Source organism: Bubalus bubalis, chromosome 5, assembly GCF_019923935.1.
Source record: "Bubalus bubalis isolate 160015118507 breed Murrah chromosome 5, NDDB_SH_1, whole genome shotgun sequence".
NCBI lineage: Eukaryota > Metazoa > Chordata > Mammalia > Artiodactyla > Bovidae > Bubalus > Bubalus bubalis.
Genome location: NC_059161.1, coordinates 19,031,724 through 19,051,986, shown reverse-complemented (window position 1 = coordinate 19,051,986; position 20,263 = coordinate 19,031,724). Strand labels below are relative to the sequence as shown.

At 34.4% G+C, this 20,263-nt stretch overlaps 1 protein-coding gene across 1 annotated transcript in view; it reads left to right on the top strand.

The window, feature by feature from the left end:
• Nucleotides 1-20,263, top strand: part of XPR1 (xenotropic and polytropic retrovirus receptor 1) — a 202,593-nt gene that overhangs the window by 144,008 nt on the left and 38,322 nt on the right. The window contains exons 7-11 of the mRNA XM_006048596.4: nucleotides 1,811-1,892; nucleotides 9,629-9,819; nucleotides 10,027-10,206; nucleotides 15,696-15,867; nucleotides 17,278-17,472. Coding sequence (XP_006048658.1) covers nucleotides 1,811-1,892; nucleotides 9,629-9,819; nucleotides 10,027-10,206; nucleotides 15,696-15,867; nucleotides 17,278-17,472 — 820 coding nt within the window. The remainder of the gene's footprint in view (nucleotides 1-1,810; nucleotides 1,893-9,628; nucleotides 9,820-10,026; nucleotides 10,207-15,695; nucleotides 15,868-17,277; nucleotides 17,473-20,263) is intronic.

Here is a 20,263-nt window from a genome sequence, read left to right as displayed (position 1 = left end):
GATATAAAAGTGGGGGGGGTCAAGATATTCTGGGCTACTGCATACTTTCATCCAAAATGCAATAGTTATGCATAAAAAAGCATATGTTAAATGATACCTACATAGCAGTTATACCAAAAAACACTTTAAATGATATCTTTTGTGTCATAAACTAAATCCTAATGAATTTAAAAGGATTTAAATCATAGTGTGTTTTCTGACCAGAATAGGATGGAAATCAATAATAAAAAGAGCTTCTTCATCCCTGTTAAAGGTGTTTATGGAGAACCTAAAACCGATATCATACTTAATGGTGAAACATTGAATGCTTTCTCCCTAACCGGAAACAAAAAAGTGTATTCATTCTTACCAGTTCTATTTAGCATTGTACTGGAGGTTAGGGCCAGGGCCGTATGGTAAGCAAAAGAAATGAAAGACAATTAGATGAGAAAGAGAGAAGTAAAACTGGTGGATTGTTTTGTTTTTGTTTTTTGCCAATGACATGAGGACCTATATAGAAAATCCAGTGGATCTATATAACAGCTACATGCACCAATTAGTTTATTAGCAAGGTTGATGATTACAAAATCAATATATAGATATGTAGGGATAAATCTGACAGAAGATGTGCAAGACTTTTATATTGAAAACTGTAAAACATGATGGAGAAAAATTAAAGAAGACAGATGTGAGAGAAATTAGAAAACCAAGTATTTTTAAAATATTACTTCTTCCTAAGTTGATTCATAGATGCATCACAAACAAACTCAAAATCTCAACAGACCTTTTTAAAAATAACTACTAAGCAAATTTAAAAATTTATGTGAAATTACAAAGGACCAAGAAGAGCCAAAACAACTTTGGAACAACTTAAGTTGAAGGATTAACACTATGTGGTATCAATACTAAAGCTACAGTAATCAGGATAGTGTGTTATTAGTGTCAGGATAGGCATAGATTAGTGGAATAGAATAAAGAGTCCAAAAATAGACCAGTAAATATATGAACAATTAATTGTCAATGAAGATGCAAAGGCACTTCACTGGAGAGAGGATCATCTTTTCAACAAATGGTGCTAGAGCAGTTGGCTTTCTTATGCCAAAAAATGGGACTTCCCTGGTGGCTCAGATGGTAAAGCATCTGCCTACCATGTGGGAGACAGGGTTCAATCCCTGGGTTGGGAAGATCTCCTGGAGAAGGAAATGGCAACCCACTCCAGTATTCTTGCCGGGAAAATCCCATGGACAGTGGAACCTGGTAGGCTACAGTCTGTGAGATCACAAAGAGTCCAACACAACTGAGTGACTTCACTTTCACTTTTGAAATGATATTCTGAAATGCCATTCAGTTGAGAATCTCTGGTATATATTTACAAATTCACTTGAAGTTACTCTGGTTTAATACTGTAAATACTCAGAAATGAGTATTCTTATTTTTACCATTGTCTCTAATTATATAGTACCAAATATGTGAACTCTAATTGAGTAATACCGACTTCCTAAATTTAAAGATGTACACATTGTAAAAATGAAATTGCACTTAAATCTTTTTTATAAGGAAACTCAGTGTTTATATAATTTGATGTTTTAGATTTTAATTTTCTTTATTTAGTGACACGTATTTCTATAAAATAATTAAGCAGGCAACTCATTTCTAATATTATTGGATAATGATGATTCTCCAGCTCAAATTTATGAAAATTCCCATCATAAAATATTTCTGTTTTCTCTGTAGGACTTTGAGGCCTGTAGTACTAATTTTATTATACTATATGCTTAATGTATTCAGTATTTTGCCCTGTACTCAAAATGCCGTTTCCCTCTCTCTACAGCCTGCACCAGCATGGACTACTTTTAGAGTTGGCCTATTTTGTGGAATATTCATTGTATTGAATATTACTCTTGTGCTTGCCGGTGAGTAGTTTAAATTTTGAATTAAATTATTCTTACTGATCTGTTTATGTCATATTCTGTCCCTCTAACAAAGCTACCACCCAACTGCCAAAGCTACTGAAGGAGAAATCTGTCAGGGTTAGTCTTTTGTTTGTATAAATGATGGGAGAGTGGGTGTTGGTTGGTTGTTTTGGCTCGTTTTTCCTTTTGGATATAGTTACCCTTTAAACATTGCTAGTTTATGACTCTTTATTCTCCATCATTTTCAGGGTTCAGTTATCAGGAACCTCAGCTCCCTTGATCACAGATGAGAGTAAATAAATATTACAAAATTTATGCACTAAATAAGCTCATTAACTTTGCTTTTTGGAGACTCGCGCATCATTTCTAGAACCTATTTACAATTACTTTGCATACGATTTTAAGAAACTTAGTTATATAATATTCTATTCTATAGAATTTAAAAATTATAAAGAGGTAGGAGGAATTGATGGAAACAAGTGCATTAATGATACAGCAAGGAAGGCATAATCTTACTAAACCACCCAGCAGAATTTGACTTACCTCTCAGCAGCATTTGACATTGTAGATCACTCCTTGAAACCTTTTCTTCAGTTGATTTTGTTGGGAAACCACACCGTGCTGGTTTTCTTATTAAACTTCGCTGGCAGTTTTTTCCCAGTCTGTTTTGCTAGTTATTCTTTACTTTTGGCATCTAGATATTGGGGAGTACCTCTGGGTTTAATGTTCAAATCTTTCTCTTTCTACATGCATTTTCTAGCTAGGTGATCTTATTCAAGCCTATGGCTAAAATATTATCTGTATGCTAGTAACTCCCAAGTTTATGTACTTTTTCCTCTGAAATGATATCTCATTGGCTATCTAGATGTCTAATAAGCATCTTAAACTTAGATGGACAAATTTTTTTAATCACTAAATATACTTTCTCTTCCATATAGCATCACCTCTCACCAGTTTCTCAAGCCAAAAACCTTTAACCTTTTCCTTCATACTCATCTCCAATCCATCACCAAATCCTGTTGCCCTGTCCTCAGAAAAGTTCTGAATCTGTCCACCCCCACCAATACCATCCTTGTCTAAACAACCATTTGTTTAGTATACTGCAGCAACCTTCTGAACTTGTCTCTATGCAACCACTCTTGCCTCCTTATAGTTACCAGTGTCTTTTTGTGGCTTTTTTTTTTTCAATGCAGGTGAAATCTAGTTCTCTATCTTTAGGGATGAATGGAGAAGGAGATGGCAACCCACTCCAGTGTTCTTGCCTGGAGAATCCCAGGGACAGGGGAGCCTGGTGGGCTGCCGTCTCTGGGGTCGCACAGAGTCGGACACGACTGAAGCGACTTAGCAGCAGCAGCAGCAGCAGTTTACTTACACAGAATGTATGGAAATGCTACAATAAAAAAGAACTTAGTCCTAGATTGATTATCAAGCTAACTGTTATGGGAAACACACAGACTTATTTTCAAAAGGCCTTGCCTGAGTTGCAATCCCAGCTCAACTATTTGTTAATTATTAATTTGTTAATTGGCTTTAAGGACATCACTTAAGTTCTCCGAAGCAATTTCCTAACTTGTTAAATGAGTTTAATACCTTAAATTTACAGCGTTGTATTAGAATTCATTCAACAAGTAAATTTTATGTATCTATGATTAGGCTTGCTACCTGAATCTTAAATAAGAGAATTACTTTCCTCATGAAGCTTGTTACATAAGAGAGCTTGAGACATATTAAAACAATAATAACACACTACAAAATAGAAAGTATTTTCTAAACAGGTCAAGGGAACAAGTGATTACTTTCAAATGAGAGCTTCAGGGAAGACTTTATGAAAGAAATGGTATTTATCCTGGGCATTGATAGAATAAAAGGCATTCCAAGAGAAAGAGACAGATGAGCAGAGATTTAGTTGGCCATTCTAGAGGGTGAAGCATAAGAGGAGGGAATAAGTTTTGAAGGAGAGAAGTGGTAAATTCACCTAAGGTGAAGAAGAGTATTAGATGATACAAATGAAAAGATAACTTGAAACCAGTTCATAGACATCAGCTAAGAGGTATAAGAAAGCATTTACAGGTGTGAAGTACTATATCAATATGAAGTATGTGTCATATGAGATGGAAGTTGTTCTTTGTATAGGAAAAAGCTTACTCATCTGTGTGTGAAATTTTTTCTTTCCTTTCCAAGATGAGCATGGTGTTACCATTATTATCATCATTAAATAAGACATAAGAATAGATAAATAAACTTCATTCTTTTTATGTGTTCATGTTGTTTTCTTAAATTCAGGGACATGTTGGGGGTTTGTTTTCTTTCATATATGTAGCCTGTGTTCTTGTGAGACAGTCTGATTTGTTTTCTAATGTGTGCTTTATGCATTTAGTATTGTACATTTATGTTCTCTCCCCTCAGAACCCTTCTTTGTTTAATCTTTGTGTGTCTGTGAGATATATACAGTTAAAGCCAGCTGTCTGTCCTTATTTATCTCCCAGCGGTTGCTTAAAAGATAACAGAGTTGAGAATTGAGAAAGAAACTCAGCAGTAGTAATGCATGTACAAGCATGATTCTTTTTTCAAACATTGACGTAAAAAAATAGTGTGCATAATTGCTGTAGTTCCTCAAGGGAACATGACCTAGTATTTAATAATTTATCTGAAACTCACATATTCCAGATAGTTAGTGTTATGAAGATGAAAAGTTACCTGCTCAGATTTTTTTTAAACTTTTTCTTGTAGTTTCCTAGTAACGTATACTTAATTGATATAATAATAATATGTCACATTTCACTTTTTGGTTGAACAGAGTTAAGTTTGACCATTAAAAGTACGTGAGGGAAATCTTCTACACTGTTGGTGGGAATGTAAATTGGTATAGCCACTATGGAGAACAGTATGGAAGTTGCTTAAAAACTAAAAACAGAGCTACCATATGACCTAGCAGTCCCACTCCTGGGCATAAACCTGGAGAAAACCATAATTCAAAAAGGTACATGTACCTCAGTGTTTGTTGCAGCACTATTTACAATAGCCAAGACATGGAAGCAGCCTAAATGTTCATTGACAGAGGAATGGGTAAAGAAGATGTGGTACATATATACAATGGAATATTACTCAGCCATAAAAAGAATGAAATAATGCCATTTGCAGCAACAGGGATGGACCTAGAAATTGTCATACTGAGTGAAGTAAGTCAGACAAAGACGGACAAATATCATATGATACCACTTACATGTGGAATCTAAAAAAATTGTATAAACAAAGTTATTTATGAAACAGAAAAAGAGTTATACATGTAAACAATCTTATGGTTACTGGAGGGGATGGGAGACAAGGATAAATTGGGAAATTGAGATTGACATATATATACTACTATATATAAAATAGATAACTAATAAAGACCTACTGTATAGCACAAGGAACTCTTCAATACTGTCTAATAACCTATATGAGAAAAGAATCTAAAAAAGAATGAATATACGTATGACTGATTCACTTTGCTGTATAGCAGAAAGTAATACAACATTTTATGTCAACTATGCTCCAATAAAAAAAATGTTTTAAGTGCATATGAGTGTGAAATAGCAAGCACTTGCATACTAGTGGTAAGAGTATTAATTGATGCCGTCTCTTTAGAAATTTGGCAGTATATATAAAAAAATTTATAATACAATCAGTTTGATTAAACATATTATTCCTATAAGTTTATCTTATAAACATACTTGTACCTGAGTGCAAAGACATGTATGAAAGGAGGGTATTCACTGCCGTTTTGTTTATAACAGCAAAATTCTAAGAGTGTCTCAGATATCTATCAGGAACTGTTTAAAAAAATATATATGACATTCCTATACAATGGAATACCATGAAGATATTAAAGTGAATGAATGGAAATGGGTAGAGTACTTTGGAGAACTGCTTGGCAGTATCTACCAAAACTGAATATATGCTATACTAGGTTGTTTCTCCCTTTTGGCTAGTGTGAATTTTGCTGCTTTGAACATGTGTATACGTGGATTTGTTTGGGTACCAGTTTTCAATTTTTTGAATATATATCTAGGAGTGGAATTGCTTAATTATATGATAATGCTTTTTAACCTTCTGAGGTGCCACCAAATTATTTTCTACAGAGGCTCCACCATTTTCTGTTTCCACCAGCGATTTATGAGGATTCTGTTTTCTACACATTCTCATCAATACATGGGAATTTCCTGTTTGTTTTTTTTTTTAATTATAGCCATCCTAGTGGGTTTGAAGTAGTATACTTATATGGTTTTGATTTGCATTTTTCTAATGACTAATGATATAAATCATCTTTTCATGTATTTATTGACTGTTTATGTATTTTCTTTGGAAAAATGTCTGTTCAAGTCATTTTGGTGGCTCAGACAATCAAGAGTCCGACTGCAATGCAGGAGACCCAAGTTTGATTCCCTGAGTCAGAAAGAGCCCCTGGAGAAGGAAGTAGCTACCCACTCCAGTATTCTTGCCTGGAGAATTCCATAGACAGAAGAGCCTGGTAGGCTACAGTCCATGGGGTCATAAAGAGTCAGATACAACTGAGCAGCTAACTGTTTCTTTCACTTTCAATGACTAATGATATTGAACATCTTTTCATGTGCTTATTGGCTGTTTGTATATTTTCTTTGGAAAAATATCTGTCCAAGTCCTTTGTCCATTTTTTAATTGAGTTGTCTTCTTATTGCTAATTTGCTACAGTTCTTTATATATTCTGGATACTAGACCCTTATCAGATACATAATTTGCAAGTATTTTCTCCCATTTTTTAGATTATCTTTTTCTTTTCTTGATAATGTCCTTTGATATACAAATTTTTTAATTTTGATGAAGTTCAGTTTATCTGTTTTTGATGTTGTGTTACTCATGCTTTTGATGTCATATCTAAGAAGCCATTGCTGAATCCAACCAAAGTTCTACAAGTTTACCCATATATTTTCTTCTAAGAGTTCTATAGTTTTAGCTCTTATATTTAGCTCATTCATCCATTTTGAACTAATTTTTGTACATGCTGTGAAGAATGGGGTCAGCTTCATTCTTTTGCATGTGAATAACCAGTTGGTGAATAACCAATTGTCTCTGTACTATTTGTTGAAGAGAATATTCTTTTTCATTGAACAGTCTTGCTCTCTTATTGAAAATCGATCAACCATAGACGCATAAATTTTTTTTCTGAGCTCTCACTGTATTTCATTTGTCTGTATGTCTATGTTTACACCAGTACTATTTGGGAGGAAAATTTGAAATCGTGAATTGTGAGTCCTCCACCTTTTTTATTCAGTATTGTTTTGGCTGTTATCTGGGGACCTCTTATAATTCCTTATGAATTTGAGTATCAATTTTTCATTTCTGCCAAAAGAAAAAAAGAGCCATTAGAATTTTGATACAGATTGTATTGAATCTGTAACATTGCCATTTGAACAGTATCGTGTCTTCCAATCCATGAATATAGGATTTCTTTCAGTAGTGTTTTGTAGTTTTCAGTGTCCAAGTCTTTCACCTCCTTGGTTAGATTTATTCCTTGATGTTTTATTCTTTTGTTTGCTCTTGTAATTGAAATTATTTTCTTAATTACATTTGATTGTTCATTGCTGGTATATGTAAGGGCAACTGAATTTTGTGTGTTGATCTTGTAGACTGCAATTTTACTGCATTTATTAATTCTAGTAGTTTAACTGTGTATTCTTTGGGATTTGTACTTACTTTTGTTTCCTGACTATTGTAATGTATATGTGTTCTTAGCTTGGGAATCAGTATATAAAACTATATACACATTTAAAAAAAATTTTTAACCACCTAACTAATCTTGTTACCATACTTATTCCTTTGCAATCTGTTCTTCACATGACAGAGTAGCCTTTTAAAATTATTAGTCTGGTTGTATCACTTATATGCAAAACCTTTCATTGGCTTCATACATCTGAGTAAAAGCTTAAATCTTGACAAAGTACAGCAAATCCTACCTCATATGCCTTTAGATAACTTTTTGCCACTTTACCTCTCATTCATTCCAGTCATAGTGGCCCTGGTCTTCTTCCTGTTCCTGGACTAAATGAGGCTTATATATATCTTAGGGTTTTTTGTCCTTCCCTCTACTTGGAGCCTCCGTTCCTCCAAATACTCACACAAGTTAGTCTTTATTTCCTTCACATGAGTCAGTCTCTATTTCCTTCACACAAGCCAGTCTCTATTTCCTTAAGATTCCTGCAAATATCGTCTTATAACCACCCTACCTAAAATACACCTAACAGTGTCTATGCCTTTACTTTTTTCTTCAAAATTCTTATCTGATATTATATAGAATAGAACTTTCCTGAAGACAGTTATTTTGTCTGTTGCTCATTATTGAATCTCCAGGTTTTAGAATTATGTCATACATAATGGGCACCCCATAAACATTTGTCAAATTAATGAAAACATGAATTTTCATCAAGTAAAAAGAAAAAGAAACTGATACATACTGAATATTCATAATGGGCCAAACATTGTTTTAGCCATTTATGTTCTTCAGATTTAATCTTCTTAAACTGATGAGAATAGATATTCTCCCCCATTGACCAACAAGGAAACTGAGAGTTAGAAAAATTAAATATGCCCTAGTAAATTTTGGACTTGAAATCTGGTCTATAGTATTTGACTCCAAGTATAAAATTTCAAGTGAATACTAACAGTAAATTTTATAGTTATTTGGAAAATTGAGAAATTGGTTGCCAAATTGAAATTTTTGGCACATAGGCTCAAAATGAAACATACTGATTCAGTCAGTTTATGAACAGATGAGAATCTGACTTTTAAATAATGTAGAAATAGAGTTGGTCAAAAGAAGGAACAAGGCCGTTCAAGTACAGGGAACAACTTAAGTAGATACGAAAAGTGAATTTGTTCAAACAAAATAAAATTTATCAGGCGATAAGAATTAATTTAGGGGCATTATGGGATAAGTTGGGGAGAAGTGAATTGGAGATCAGATTGTGAGGAACTTGAATCGTGAGGCTCACATGTTTGAACATGATAATTATTGGAGAGCTATAGGATAGTAGTGATAACTGAACATTTGTATGGGCATATGGGCAGTTGAATGTAGTAATTTAAGAGTTTGGGCTTTGGAGCAAACTGAGTTAAAATCCTGGCACTGCCATATACTAGCTTGGTAACCCTGAGCAAAGTATTTAACGTCTCTGTGCTGTAGTTTCCTTGTCAGTCAAATGGAGATAATAGTTTTTAACTCACAGAGCCATTGTGAAGATTAGATAAATTGTTATATGTAAAGATAAAATCCTTAGGATGTAGTAAATAAACATTATATAAATATTGTTGTCATTTATGTGACATTTCAACTTTCACATTGCTTTCTTGTATACTGTTTCTTATAATTTCCATAGTAACTCTGAGGTAGATATTACTATATCCAGCTCAGTGATGGCCAAATCAAAGCCAAAGTTTTGTCATGCCAGAAATTCTCAGCTGAGCTGATGGTTCTAAGCTATTTCACCATGGACAAGTAGGCTGAAAGTCAAATTTTCCGGAAAATTATTCTGGTAGGATTTTGCAGAGTGAAATGAAGAGAAGAACCTTGAAGCAAGTTTATCAGGCTCTTGAAATAACCTAGGATTGCATTTTGAATATTAAAAATTCCTCTGCCAGGGCTATATCATTGAGAAGAGAAAAGACAGTTAAAGGACATGTTGCAAATTTCCTGACTAACCAGTTAATTGATATTCTTTCAGCTATATTTAAACTTGAAGCAGGTAGAAATATATGGCCCTTGATAAGAATCTATCGGGGTGGCTTTCTTCTGATTGAATTCCTTTTTCTACTGGGCATCAACACGTATGGTTGGAGACAGGCTGGAGTAAATCATGTGCTCATCTTTGAACTTAATCCAAGAAGCAATTTGTCTCATCAGCATCTCTTTGAGGTAATCAAACCAGATATAATATCCTATGAATAGTTTTCATTAGCTATGTGGCTGGTTTAGTGGGTACTAAACTCTATTTTCTACTTGAAGGGGATTGTTGATAATAATTAAACCATTTTTCTTATCTTTGTTTTATTAAAGATTTTCTATGTAATGGTAAAAATAAAAATAATTTTCTTTGTTTTTGTCTTTCCCATCTTTTATCAGATTGCTGGATTCCTTGGGATATTGTGGTGCCTGAGCCTTCTGGCATGCTTCTTTGCTCCAATTAGTGTCATCCCCACATATGTGTACCCACTTGCCCTTTATGGATTTATGGTTTTCTTTCTCATCAACCCCACCAAAACTTTCTATTATAAATCCCGGTTTTGGCTGCTTAAACTGCTGGTAAGTCCAGAAATTTTGTATCATTTGTAGAGTGATATATTGATCATTGGCTTTCTCTAGAAGGAAAACAAAACTCCTGTATTGCCCCACTTCAGAAGTCATGTTCACATTGTAGTTTAAATGAGTGGTACCCCAGCTCCAGGAGCAAAGAACACAGTGTAACTGGTACACTTGATGTTATGCAGTACACTGGCCCCAAGGAAAGCACTCATGCATTTTTTTTTTCCTTCATAATGGAGTAGTGTCGAGATATTACAGTGATTTTGGAAAATGATAATAATTCATAATTAATTACTATACAGATTATTTAATCAACTGTGATAACATGTAGAACTTTGTTTCCTTTTTTTCAGGTGGTTAAACTGTTGTATACCTGTTAAATTACCATAAGTAGTCAAATATTTTTATTTTGTGAAGTACTGGGTCTCTAAAAGCAGTAGGATTATCTTGTTAGATCTCCAAGTTTAGTTTGAGAAATTAACTTTTTAAATTCCATTTTACCTATTTCTTACTCTCAAAATCAAGCAGTCTTAGCATTAGGACATGAAATTTCCTGCAAAAATGGTAGCTATATTATACATTTTGGGATATTGTAAAGATTGCCCTGGGAAGGAACTCCTGCTTACTCTCAAATTTAACCATCTCTGTTTTGAAAATCAGTTAAGAATGTTTTAATATAATTATTTCATAGATTATAAAATACAGAGTGAAAATTAGTAATTGACCAGTTTCCACAAGCTTTCAAAGTTCCCATAATTACTGTCTCACTTTTTTTTTTTTAATCTTGTAATACTGCCTTGAAAACTATAATTTTTATTTCTTTTTCCTTTTGTATGCCCCTTAGGGTTAGCAGAATTTTTGTTGTTGTGCTTAGCAGTATACTCTTTGCATATAGCATTAACTAAATTTTTAAAATCTAAAGATATAAAATATGACCTTTCTCTTAAAAAAACATAGTAAGCACTAAACAAATTAAAAGCAACCTATGTTCCAATATATATAGCAATATGGAAAAGAAAATGGCCCAGATCTTGATTTCCCTTCTCCCCAGTTGATTGTTCATTTATTTGTATTTATTTGTATATCACAAATTAAGAGTCTACCTCTTTTCCACAAACTTTATTGAATATAAATAACTAAATAGCAAATCATTCCCTGTAAGTATACCACTGGGCCTAATTTTAAGTTTGTATTCTGAGTGTGGGACTTAGCCGCTGAGGTGTGTAAGAAGTCATATCATCATCACCTTTAATGTGTTTTCTCATCATCTAGAAAAACATGCTTTTTAGAGAATTTTTTTTAAGATAAAAATTTGGGCCTTTTTTTTTTCTCTTTTGAAATTTGTACTAAAAATAAATCATTTCCAGTTACTACAACAATATTACATTACCTTTCTTATTTTGAGGTTGTCATTTTATTTCTGGATTTTGTGTTATTTTCATAAAAATGTAATATTTTTCTGGTTACAAGGAAATAACTTCAAAATTATAAACACCTATTTTTCCGTCCTAAATTATTATGAAACCTCTATAAAGTTATTTCAGATGAGATTTGGAAGACTTAGAAAATTCAGGTGTTAATATGATAGCATCATTACAATAATAAAATAGTACAGTTGTGTACATTATGTACTAAGTGAGCATTTCCCGAGTGCATCCTTCTTTGTTTAAATAGAAAGCTGCTATGATTCATGCGTGACCAGTTATTCTTATTAGCAGAATGATTCCCCATTGAGTAGATATTTATCTGTGCATCTGTTGTGTGTTAATAAATGAGAACTTGTTGATGGAATAGGTTGGCAGTAATATTAAGAGAAGAAATAAGAGAACAGTAAAATATACTGTCAGAAGCAGTGACATACAGAAAGAAGCATTATGGTTTGTTGTATTTGTAATAATTGTAAATAGTAAAAAAATATTATTTATAGATTATTTTAATATTAATTGACCTATTGACTTATTTTTAATTCAAATCTCACTGAGAAAATTTGCCCTTAGATTTATTTCTAGTGAATTAACAAGAATGTTTCTACTGTAGTTAAATTTCCCTGATACAGCTCTTTTGAAAGCTTCATCCTAAAGTAAACTACATTTCCCTTTCTTTTTGTTCAATTTTTCATGGAAAAAGAACATGTCACCTGGCCATAGTGGTAGGCACTGGGCACCATTTATATTCATATTTTAATTTGAATTGATATGTTATTTCTCTCCCCAATAGATGCTAGAAAAAAGTTTTTAAGAAATTGATTTGTTTTGATATTAGTATTTATGTCAAACTGATACAGCTTCTTTGCATTCATCAGTTCATTTATCCTCTATCCAGATCTGTATTTGTCCTCATTGTAATCCAATTAGGAAGCATAAAAAAATGCCTCAGATTTACTAAACAAAAATATCAACTTATTCTTATAGAGGGCTGCATAAAATTCTTAAATTAGAGTATTTTTCTATATTATTTTGGAATTGGTTTTTCTAATATTTTCTTTAGTTGTGTAATAAAATTTTTACACATATCTCTGGTATAAGTGCAGAAATGTTCTCATTTAATAATGCATTGTCTGGGCATTTTTATGTGTATCAATTATTTTGTGTGTGTTAGTCACTCAGTCGTGTCCGACTCTTTGCGACCCCATGGACTGTAGCCCGTCAGGTTCCTCTGTCCATGGGATTCTCCAGGCAGGAGTACTGGAGTGGGTTGCCATGCCCTCCTCATCAATTATTTTATTCCTTTTAATAAATCATGAGACTGGAACTACTATTAATCCACATTTTATAATGAGGAAACCTAAAGTTCAAAGAACTTAAATAAGGTCATGCAGCCAGGATATAGTAGAGATGGGATGTAAGCTCAGGCATTCTGGCTCCATAACCTGTGTTTTTAAACACTACCGTTTAACAGACCTTTAAAGGTAGTCATTTTATGTAAGATGTTTAACTTTGATTATTGGATCAACTAATGGAATCTTAAAATCAGATTTGAAAGAATGTGGTTATCAATAAGTAGAAATTAAGACTTTATCTCCTTAACTGTTTGTCTACATTAATTAGAAGATGATGTTAACATATATTCTTTGTAGTAACTAATTAGTGGCCTTTTTGTGTATGTGGGTAAAACATCAGATATCCAGATTGTTTCTAGCTTTCTTAATACAGTTTCTCAGTTATTTTAATTAAAATCAAAGCAAAGTAGAAGTTGAAAGACCTTAGCCAGAAAGGAAGGAGAATTCTCACTTAAAAGGGAGAATTCGGGTAAATCTAAGATGAATTTGACCATGTGTTAAGGCCTGACTTATCAGGGAATTAAGTATGTTCTATTTATTTTTATCTTCATCTCTCCTCCTACACCTCTGACCAAACTACTGCTCACGTCTTTTTAAATATTTCTGGGGTATTTCGTTTGCCTGTCTGTAATAGTAGTTACTACATGGTGCTGTCAATATTTCTTTTGGTGTTTATTTGCCCAAAGGGATTGTGGGTGGTACAGGCCATGTTTTATTTATTCAGTATCTTCACAATGCCTGACATAATAAATACTTAATGAGTAAATAAATAATAAATAATAATAATAAATAATTCATAATAAATACTTAATGAATCTTTGTTAAATGCATGAATGACTATGATTAAGGTCATTGGTTTTCTTATACAAACATTAACCACTCCCTCCTTTATTTTTTCATCTTCTCCCTTCTGTAAATTTTCCCTTCCTCTCAGTTTCTATTTTATGTTACTCCTTTCCTTTTCTAGTCCATCCCTCTGTTTCTTTGTTTCTTATTTAGTACACTGTCCTGCTCTTTTGCTCTTACAGAGGTTTTCTCTAATAGCCAGGTTATAAGGCTAGGTTTGGCAGGTTGTGACAGTAATGGTAGTCTGTCTCATGTCAGTGAGAAATGAGAATTGCTCTAGACTACCAGTTTCACAAAAGTCCACAAAGTTTCACAAAAGTCCGTGGCTAGAGACTGAGTTAGACTTCCTGATCCTTTGCTGTTATGTCATAACTTGTTCTCTTGTTTCTCTCTCTTGGAATCCTTTAAATCCATTCTATACCTAGAGTTTCTTAAAATATTATACAAACTGGTGCCAGAGCCTCTTTGTGCATAAATGATTAACATCGCAATCCCTAACACCTCCTATCCGACCCTACCCTGCAAAAAAAAAAAAAAAGTTTGCTGTATCTAGAGCTTATGGTTGCAGATGATAATATCGTTTCTGTCTTACTGAAAAAGTAAGCAAGTGATCAAAAGATTGAACCATGGACTCAAAATATGTCAGCTCTGAAAAGTTACGTTTTAAAGCCTATATTGTGTCCTGCAGACCCCTGCTCTAATTTTTAAAGCTCCAGGATAGCTGTCGCCCAGGATTGAGTTGTAACAAAACCGTTTGTTGTTTCCCTGAAATAATCAAAGAAATTATTTAGAGAAAGGATAGAAAGAACCAGCCAAGTCTGAGAGAAGAGGGCCATAGTCTCCCAGGCCGGGTGTGTCTAGTAAATACCTTGATGGCAGGGGAGCTGTAGACTCATTTTCTCAAAACAATTGCTTAGAATTCCTTGTTTTAGGAGTTCATTTCACCTATGTGAGATAGAAAGGGTCTAACAGGGTAAGAAGGAAAGCTGCCTTCATCCCATCTTCACTTCACTCAAGGCCTTTCAAGGCAAGTTGGTACAGTTTGAGCCTCTTTCTGGTGATAAGTATCTAACTCCTCCCTCTGCGATGCCAGGATTTTCCTTTGCAGTGGTAAACAGGCTTCCGCAAAATAGGGTTAGAAGGCGTTATCTTCTGTAAATGGGGATATGGATAACACCTAGCACATAGAATTTGTTATAGTTAATGGATTATAAGAAATGCATCATGAGAAAAATATGCAGCATGGATTAGTGTTCAAGACATATAACCTGAATTTATTTATCATTGTTTTCATAATAGTGGGGTGTGGGCTGATTTTTGTGACATAATTTCACAGATATGATCATTGCCATGGCACTAGCCAAATGAAAGTGACGTTGGTTAGGGAATGAGACATACTTCAGCCAAGGTACTATCCTTCCCTTCCTACCTTTTGTAGGCAAAGAAGAGCTTTGTATTCACTTAGCTAAGATGGGAGAATATTCCAGAAATAATCACAGCACATGGGTCTCCAGTAAATTTATCTTAGACCTTAATGGTAAATGTCCTCTCAGTGCATTTCTGCCATTCTCTCTGCTTTCAACTTCAGCTCTTCCCACCTCTCTGCTTTCTGTTTTTTAACTCTTGCTCTTCCTGCCTTCCCCCTGCCCCACCTTTTTAATTTCTTTCTTAGTGATTTTTTCAACTCATTCTTTTCATTATTAATTTTGAACCTAACTATTGCTGCCAGGTCCCTGTGTTTGTGATTGGTTCATTGGTTTCCATTTTATCAACTAAATCATGCTGTAGAGTAAGAAACAAATTAGATAAATTTAATATGAATTTTCTTGTTTCTGTGTTTTCTGATTTTTTTTCTTTCTCCTAGTTTCGAGTATTTACAGCCCCCTTCCATAAGGTAGGCTTTGCTGATTTCTGGCTGGCCGATCAGCTGAACAGCCTGTCAGTGATACTGATGGACCTGGAGTATATGATCTGCTTCTACAGCTTTGAGCTCAAATGGGAGGACAGTGAGGGCCTGTTGCCAAAAGATTCACAAGGTAGGGTATGAATGTGCATCCACACTACTGAACTGCCAGTGTAAACCAAGAAATATTGGGAATGATAACTGAGAAATTTAAGCTCATCCAATAATATTACAAACTTAATTAAATGTACTTGGCACTGTTTTAGCAATATCTTTATCTGATATAATTTGGCTCTTAAATTATATATTATAATTTTAGCCACTCATTTGCCAGGAGATATACAACTTACATTTAAAGAATTCTAAAACTAAAAAACTTCTAGTAGGTTGGTAATTATATCACAGATGCTCTATTGTCAACAATTGCCATCACAGTATTGCTTTACGATGATCAAAAATACTGATTATTTAGAAATTAGATCACATGCTTTGAGCAAATCATTAGAGATTGTTTTTTAGGTCTTATTGGAGACCTTGTTTTTCTTTTGGCTCTTTTTGTCACTCTAACTATAGCTTATGCCAGGTACTCTAGTTATTAGGGAATTTTGCCTTAATGATGAAGACCAAATTTAGACAGATTATGTAACATGTGACTAACGAAAGTTAATGATGCCAGCGCCAACACAGATTTTCATTAACTTCCAGCAAATCACAATTCTGTTATATGTTGACCCACTATGATACATTTCCAGAATTTGAAGAAAATTGATTTACCAACTCTGTTCTTATTTTAAAAATGTAAACTCTGCCCTTTGTTTTTTTGTTATTGTTGCTGTTGTTGTTTGTTTCTTTTGTTTCAAAGAACAAGAGTATGAACAACCTATAATGGATATGTTGTAGGGGTTTGGAGTTCATAAAACTGTCATCAACAGTGATATTTGTAGGTTTTCCAGATGTTTCAGGTTACAGAGCTCACTAATTTTTTTTCCTCTTTGATTAATGTACTCAACCTCTAATTGTCTTATAGTTTTACTACACTCCTCCAGAGAAGGAGTGTAGTAAAACTACACAAAGCTGATTACAAAGGGGCCTTCCCACGTGGCTCCAACAGTCAAGAATCCCCTTGCCAATGCAGGAGACCTGGGTTCAGTCCCTGGGCTGGGACGACCCTCTGGAGAAGGAAATGGTGACCCACGCCAGTATTTTTGCCTGGACAATCCCATGGACAGAGGAGCTGGCCAGGCTACAGTCTGTGGTCACAAAGAGTTGGACACGACTGACCATGCACACAAAGGCATAGATTACAAAACTGTAAATCTGAGTGGGTAGGTTTTTATAAGTTCCCACTGTGTATTTCACCTTCTCTTCTTGGCCTTCTGATCACTAAAAAGTTTAATATAATAGTTGCAAATAAAAAAATGATTCTGAAAAGCAGCTTCGTTGCTCTTAAAGACTTCCTAATGGTTACAGTATATGACTAAATGATGTGAATAAGTTTTTTTTTTTTTTAATTGTAATCTTTTCTTCTTTGAAATCTTCACAGAACCAGAAATTTGCCACAAATATTCATATGGTGTGCGGGCTGTTGTTCAGTGCATTCCTGCTTGGCTTCGCTTTATCCAGTGCCTGCGCCGATACCGAGACACAAAAAGAGCCTTTCCTCATTTAATTAATGCTGGGAAATACTCCACGACTTTCTTCACGGTGACATTTGCAGCCCTTTACAGCACTCACAAAGGTATTCAATGGTTGTGAAAAGATTTTTCAAAATCCTGATTTTTACCACGTGAATCTGTTTCTTAATCTGGTTACCTATCCATTTGTCGTGCTTTTTTTCCCCATTGAATTTCCAGCCCCCTCAGTTATAGTAAGTAGTTTGTCCTTGAACACAATTTTAGCCTCATTCCAGAATTTACTAACACACTGAAAAGAATCAAAGTCATACAGAATAGGAAGGATTTGTGATAATGTTTGAAATCCTGAATTATGTTTATTTAAGGGGTTCAGTCCAAGACACTTTGGGTTTTCATTTGGTTTTTTAGACTTCTTGTTCATTAATGAGGTTGGGAAATGCTAGGTGAAAAAGATTCCCTCTGGCAGTCATGTATATTTTTAATCGTTTCCCTTCACCAAGTAGTAACGTTTGTTTCCAGCCTATTTAACTGCAAATTGAGTTCTCTGATCTCTCTAGTTTCTTATCTCCATGGCAACTAGTTATTACTTGAAACTGTTCTTCTGTTGGGAGGAGAAAAAGGCTTTTAAGTTCTGAGCCACATGCAGTCGCTCCTTTTGAATTTTTAACCTTCTTCTAAGAACTGTCAATCAAAGATCTCACTTGCTTTTACTAAAATGCCTTCCTTCTTTGTTTAAATCAGTGTCAGCCTACACCTTAGAAGCTGCACTCTCATCTAAAGAAATGTTACCAGTTGAAATTATTAGTTATTTTTAGATAGCTTGATAAAATTTTTTCTGGTGATTTTTAATTGAGATGCTGTATTTAGAAGCCTTCACTAGTGCTCCAAAAGTGCTGCTGTGTGTCTGATGGTCTTGAAAGATTAGGGTGATTTTTTTTCTTTTGAAAAGCTTGAGATTTGGTCCAATAGAACACCTTATTGATACTTCCACTTTTTGCAGTAGATTCTGCGATTGCAGTAACGTTGATAATGTAGCCAATAATTCTACCACTAAGGAGGCACTCTTGTTAAATGATATAATTTAACTAAATACCTCAGTGAAGGAATCACATCCTAAAGCTCCCTTAATTTTTTTCTTTTATAACTCCTCTCTTACGTGTACTTACTGTTTGGCTAGCTCCTCAGGCTCTGCATTGTACATGCTTACTTGTTGGCCTGGGATACTTAACATTGTGTATTCAAATTGTGTATTTTAGCCTTTGTGAAGGTCTCTTCCTTCAAGGATTACTCTTCTAAATTTCCAGCCATTCCATCAACCCTGACTCTGTCCTGTAGGCAGTAAGACTGATATTTCTGTTACTGGAGTAGAAGGGGTATTGGGAGCACCCTTAGGCAAAAAGCCACAAACTCAGAAGTTTTACTCTTTATTGCCAGTGTCTTTCCAAAGTAAGCTCAGGCTTTTTGCCTGCTTTTGGTGGCTTCCCAGTATGTTCTAATAGTTATTCTTCTTTTTTACTTGACTTAATATTATATTAGTTTCAGGTATATAATGTAGTGGTTCAGTGTTTTTATACAAAGTGGTCATAATAAGTCCAGTTACTGTCCATCACCATATAAAGTTATTATAATATTACTGACTGTACTCCCTAGGCTGTACATTAGATCCTTGTGACTTACTTATTTTATAACTGGAAGTTTATACCTCTTAGTCTCCCACACCTATTTCATTCATCCCGTAACCTACCTCCCCTTTAACAACCACCAGTTTGTTCTCTGTATATATGTCTACTTCTGTTTTGTTATATTTGTTCTTTTTTTTTGTTTTTTTTTTTTAGGTTCCACTTATAAGTGAAATCATACAATATTTACCTATCTCTATCTGACTTATTTCACTTAGCATAATACCCTCTACAACCATTCGTGTCATGAGAAATGGCAAGATTTCATTCTTTTTTATGACTGAATAATATTCCGTTCTGCGCATATACCACATCTTTATCCATTCATCTATTGATGGATGCTTAGATTGCTTTCATACCTTGGCTATTACTACTGAGGCAGTGAACACAGTGGTGCATATGTTTTTCAAATTAGTGCTTTTGTTTTCCTCAGAAAAATTCCCAGAAATGAACTTGCTGGGTTGTGTGGTAGTCCTATTTTTAATTTTTTAGGGAATCTCCATACTGTTTTCCATAGTGGCTGTACCAATTTAAATTTCCACTTACAGTGCACAAGGATTCCCTTTTCTCCACATCCTCTCCAGCACTTGCTGTTTGTTGTCTTTTGGGTAATAGTCATTCTGAAAAATGTGAGGTGATAAATCATTGTGGTTTTGAATTGCATTTCCATGATGATTAGTGATGTTGAACATCTTTTCTTGTGCTTGACATCCATCTGGATGTCTTCTTTGGAAAAACATTTGTTCAGGACCTCTGCCCATTTTTTAAATAGGTGTGTTTTTCTGGATGGTGAGGTGTATGAGTTATTTGTATATTTTGTATGTTAACCCTTATTTCTCATGCTTAGTCTCTCAGTCATGTCTGACTCTTTGCGACCCCATAGACTATAACCCTCCAGGCTCCTCTGTTAATGGGAATTTACTAATTCTTACCTGTGCTGTGCTGTGCTTAGTCGCTCAGTCATGTGTGTCTCTTTGCAACCCACCAGAGTCCTCTGTCCATGGGGATTCTCCAGGCAAGAATACTGGAGTGGGTTGCCATGGCCTCCTCCAGGGGATCTTCCCAACCCAGGTATTGAACCTAGGTCTCCTCCATTTCAGGCGGATTCTTTACCAGCTGAGCTACCAGGGAAGCCCTTATTCAGAATTAAAACTAAAAAGTGAGGTATTTACACAGGGGTATACATAAGTATGTTAACTTCAGTCAAAACTTTTTG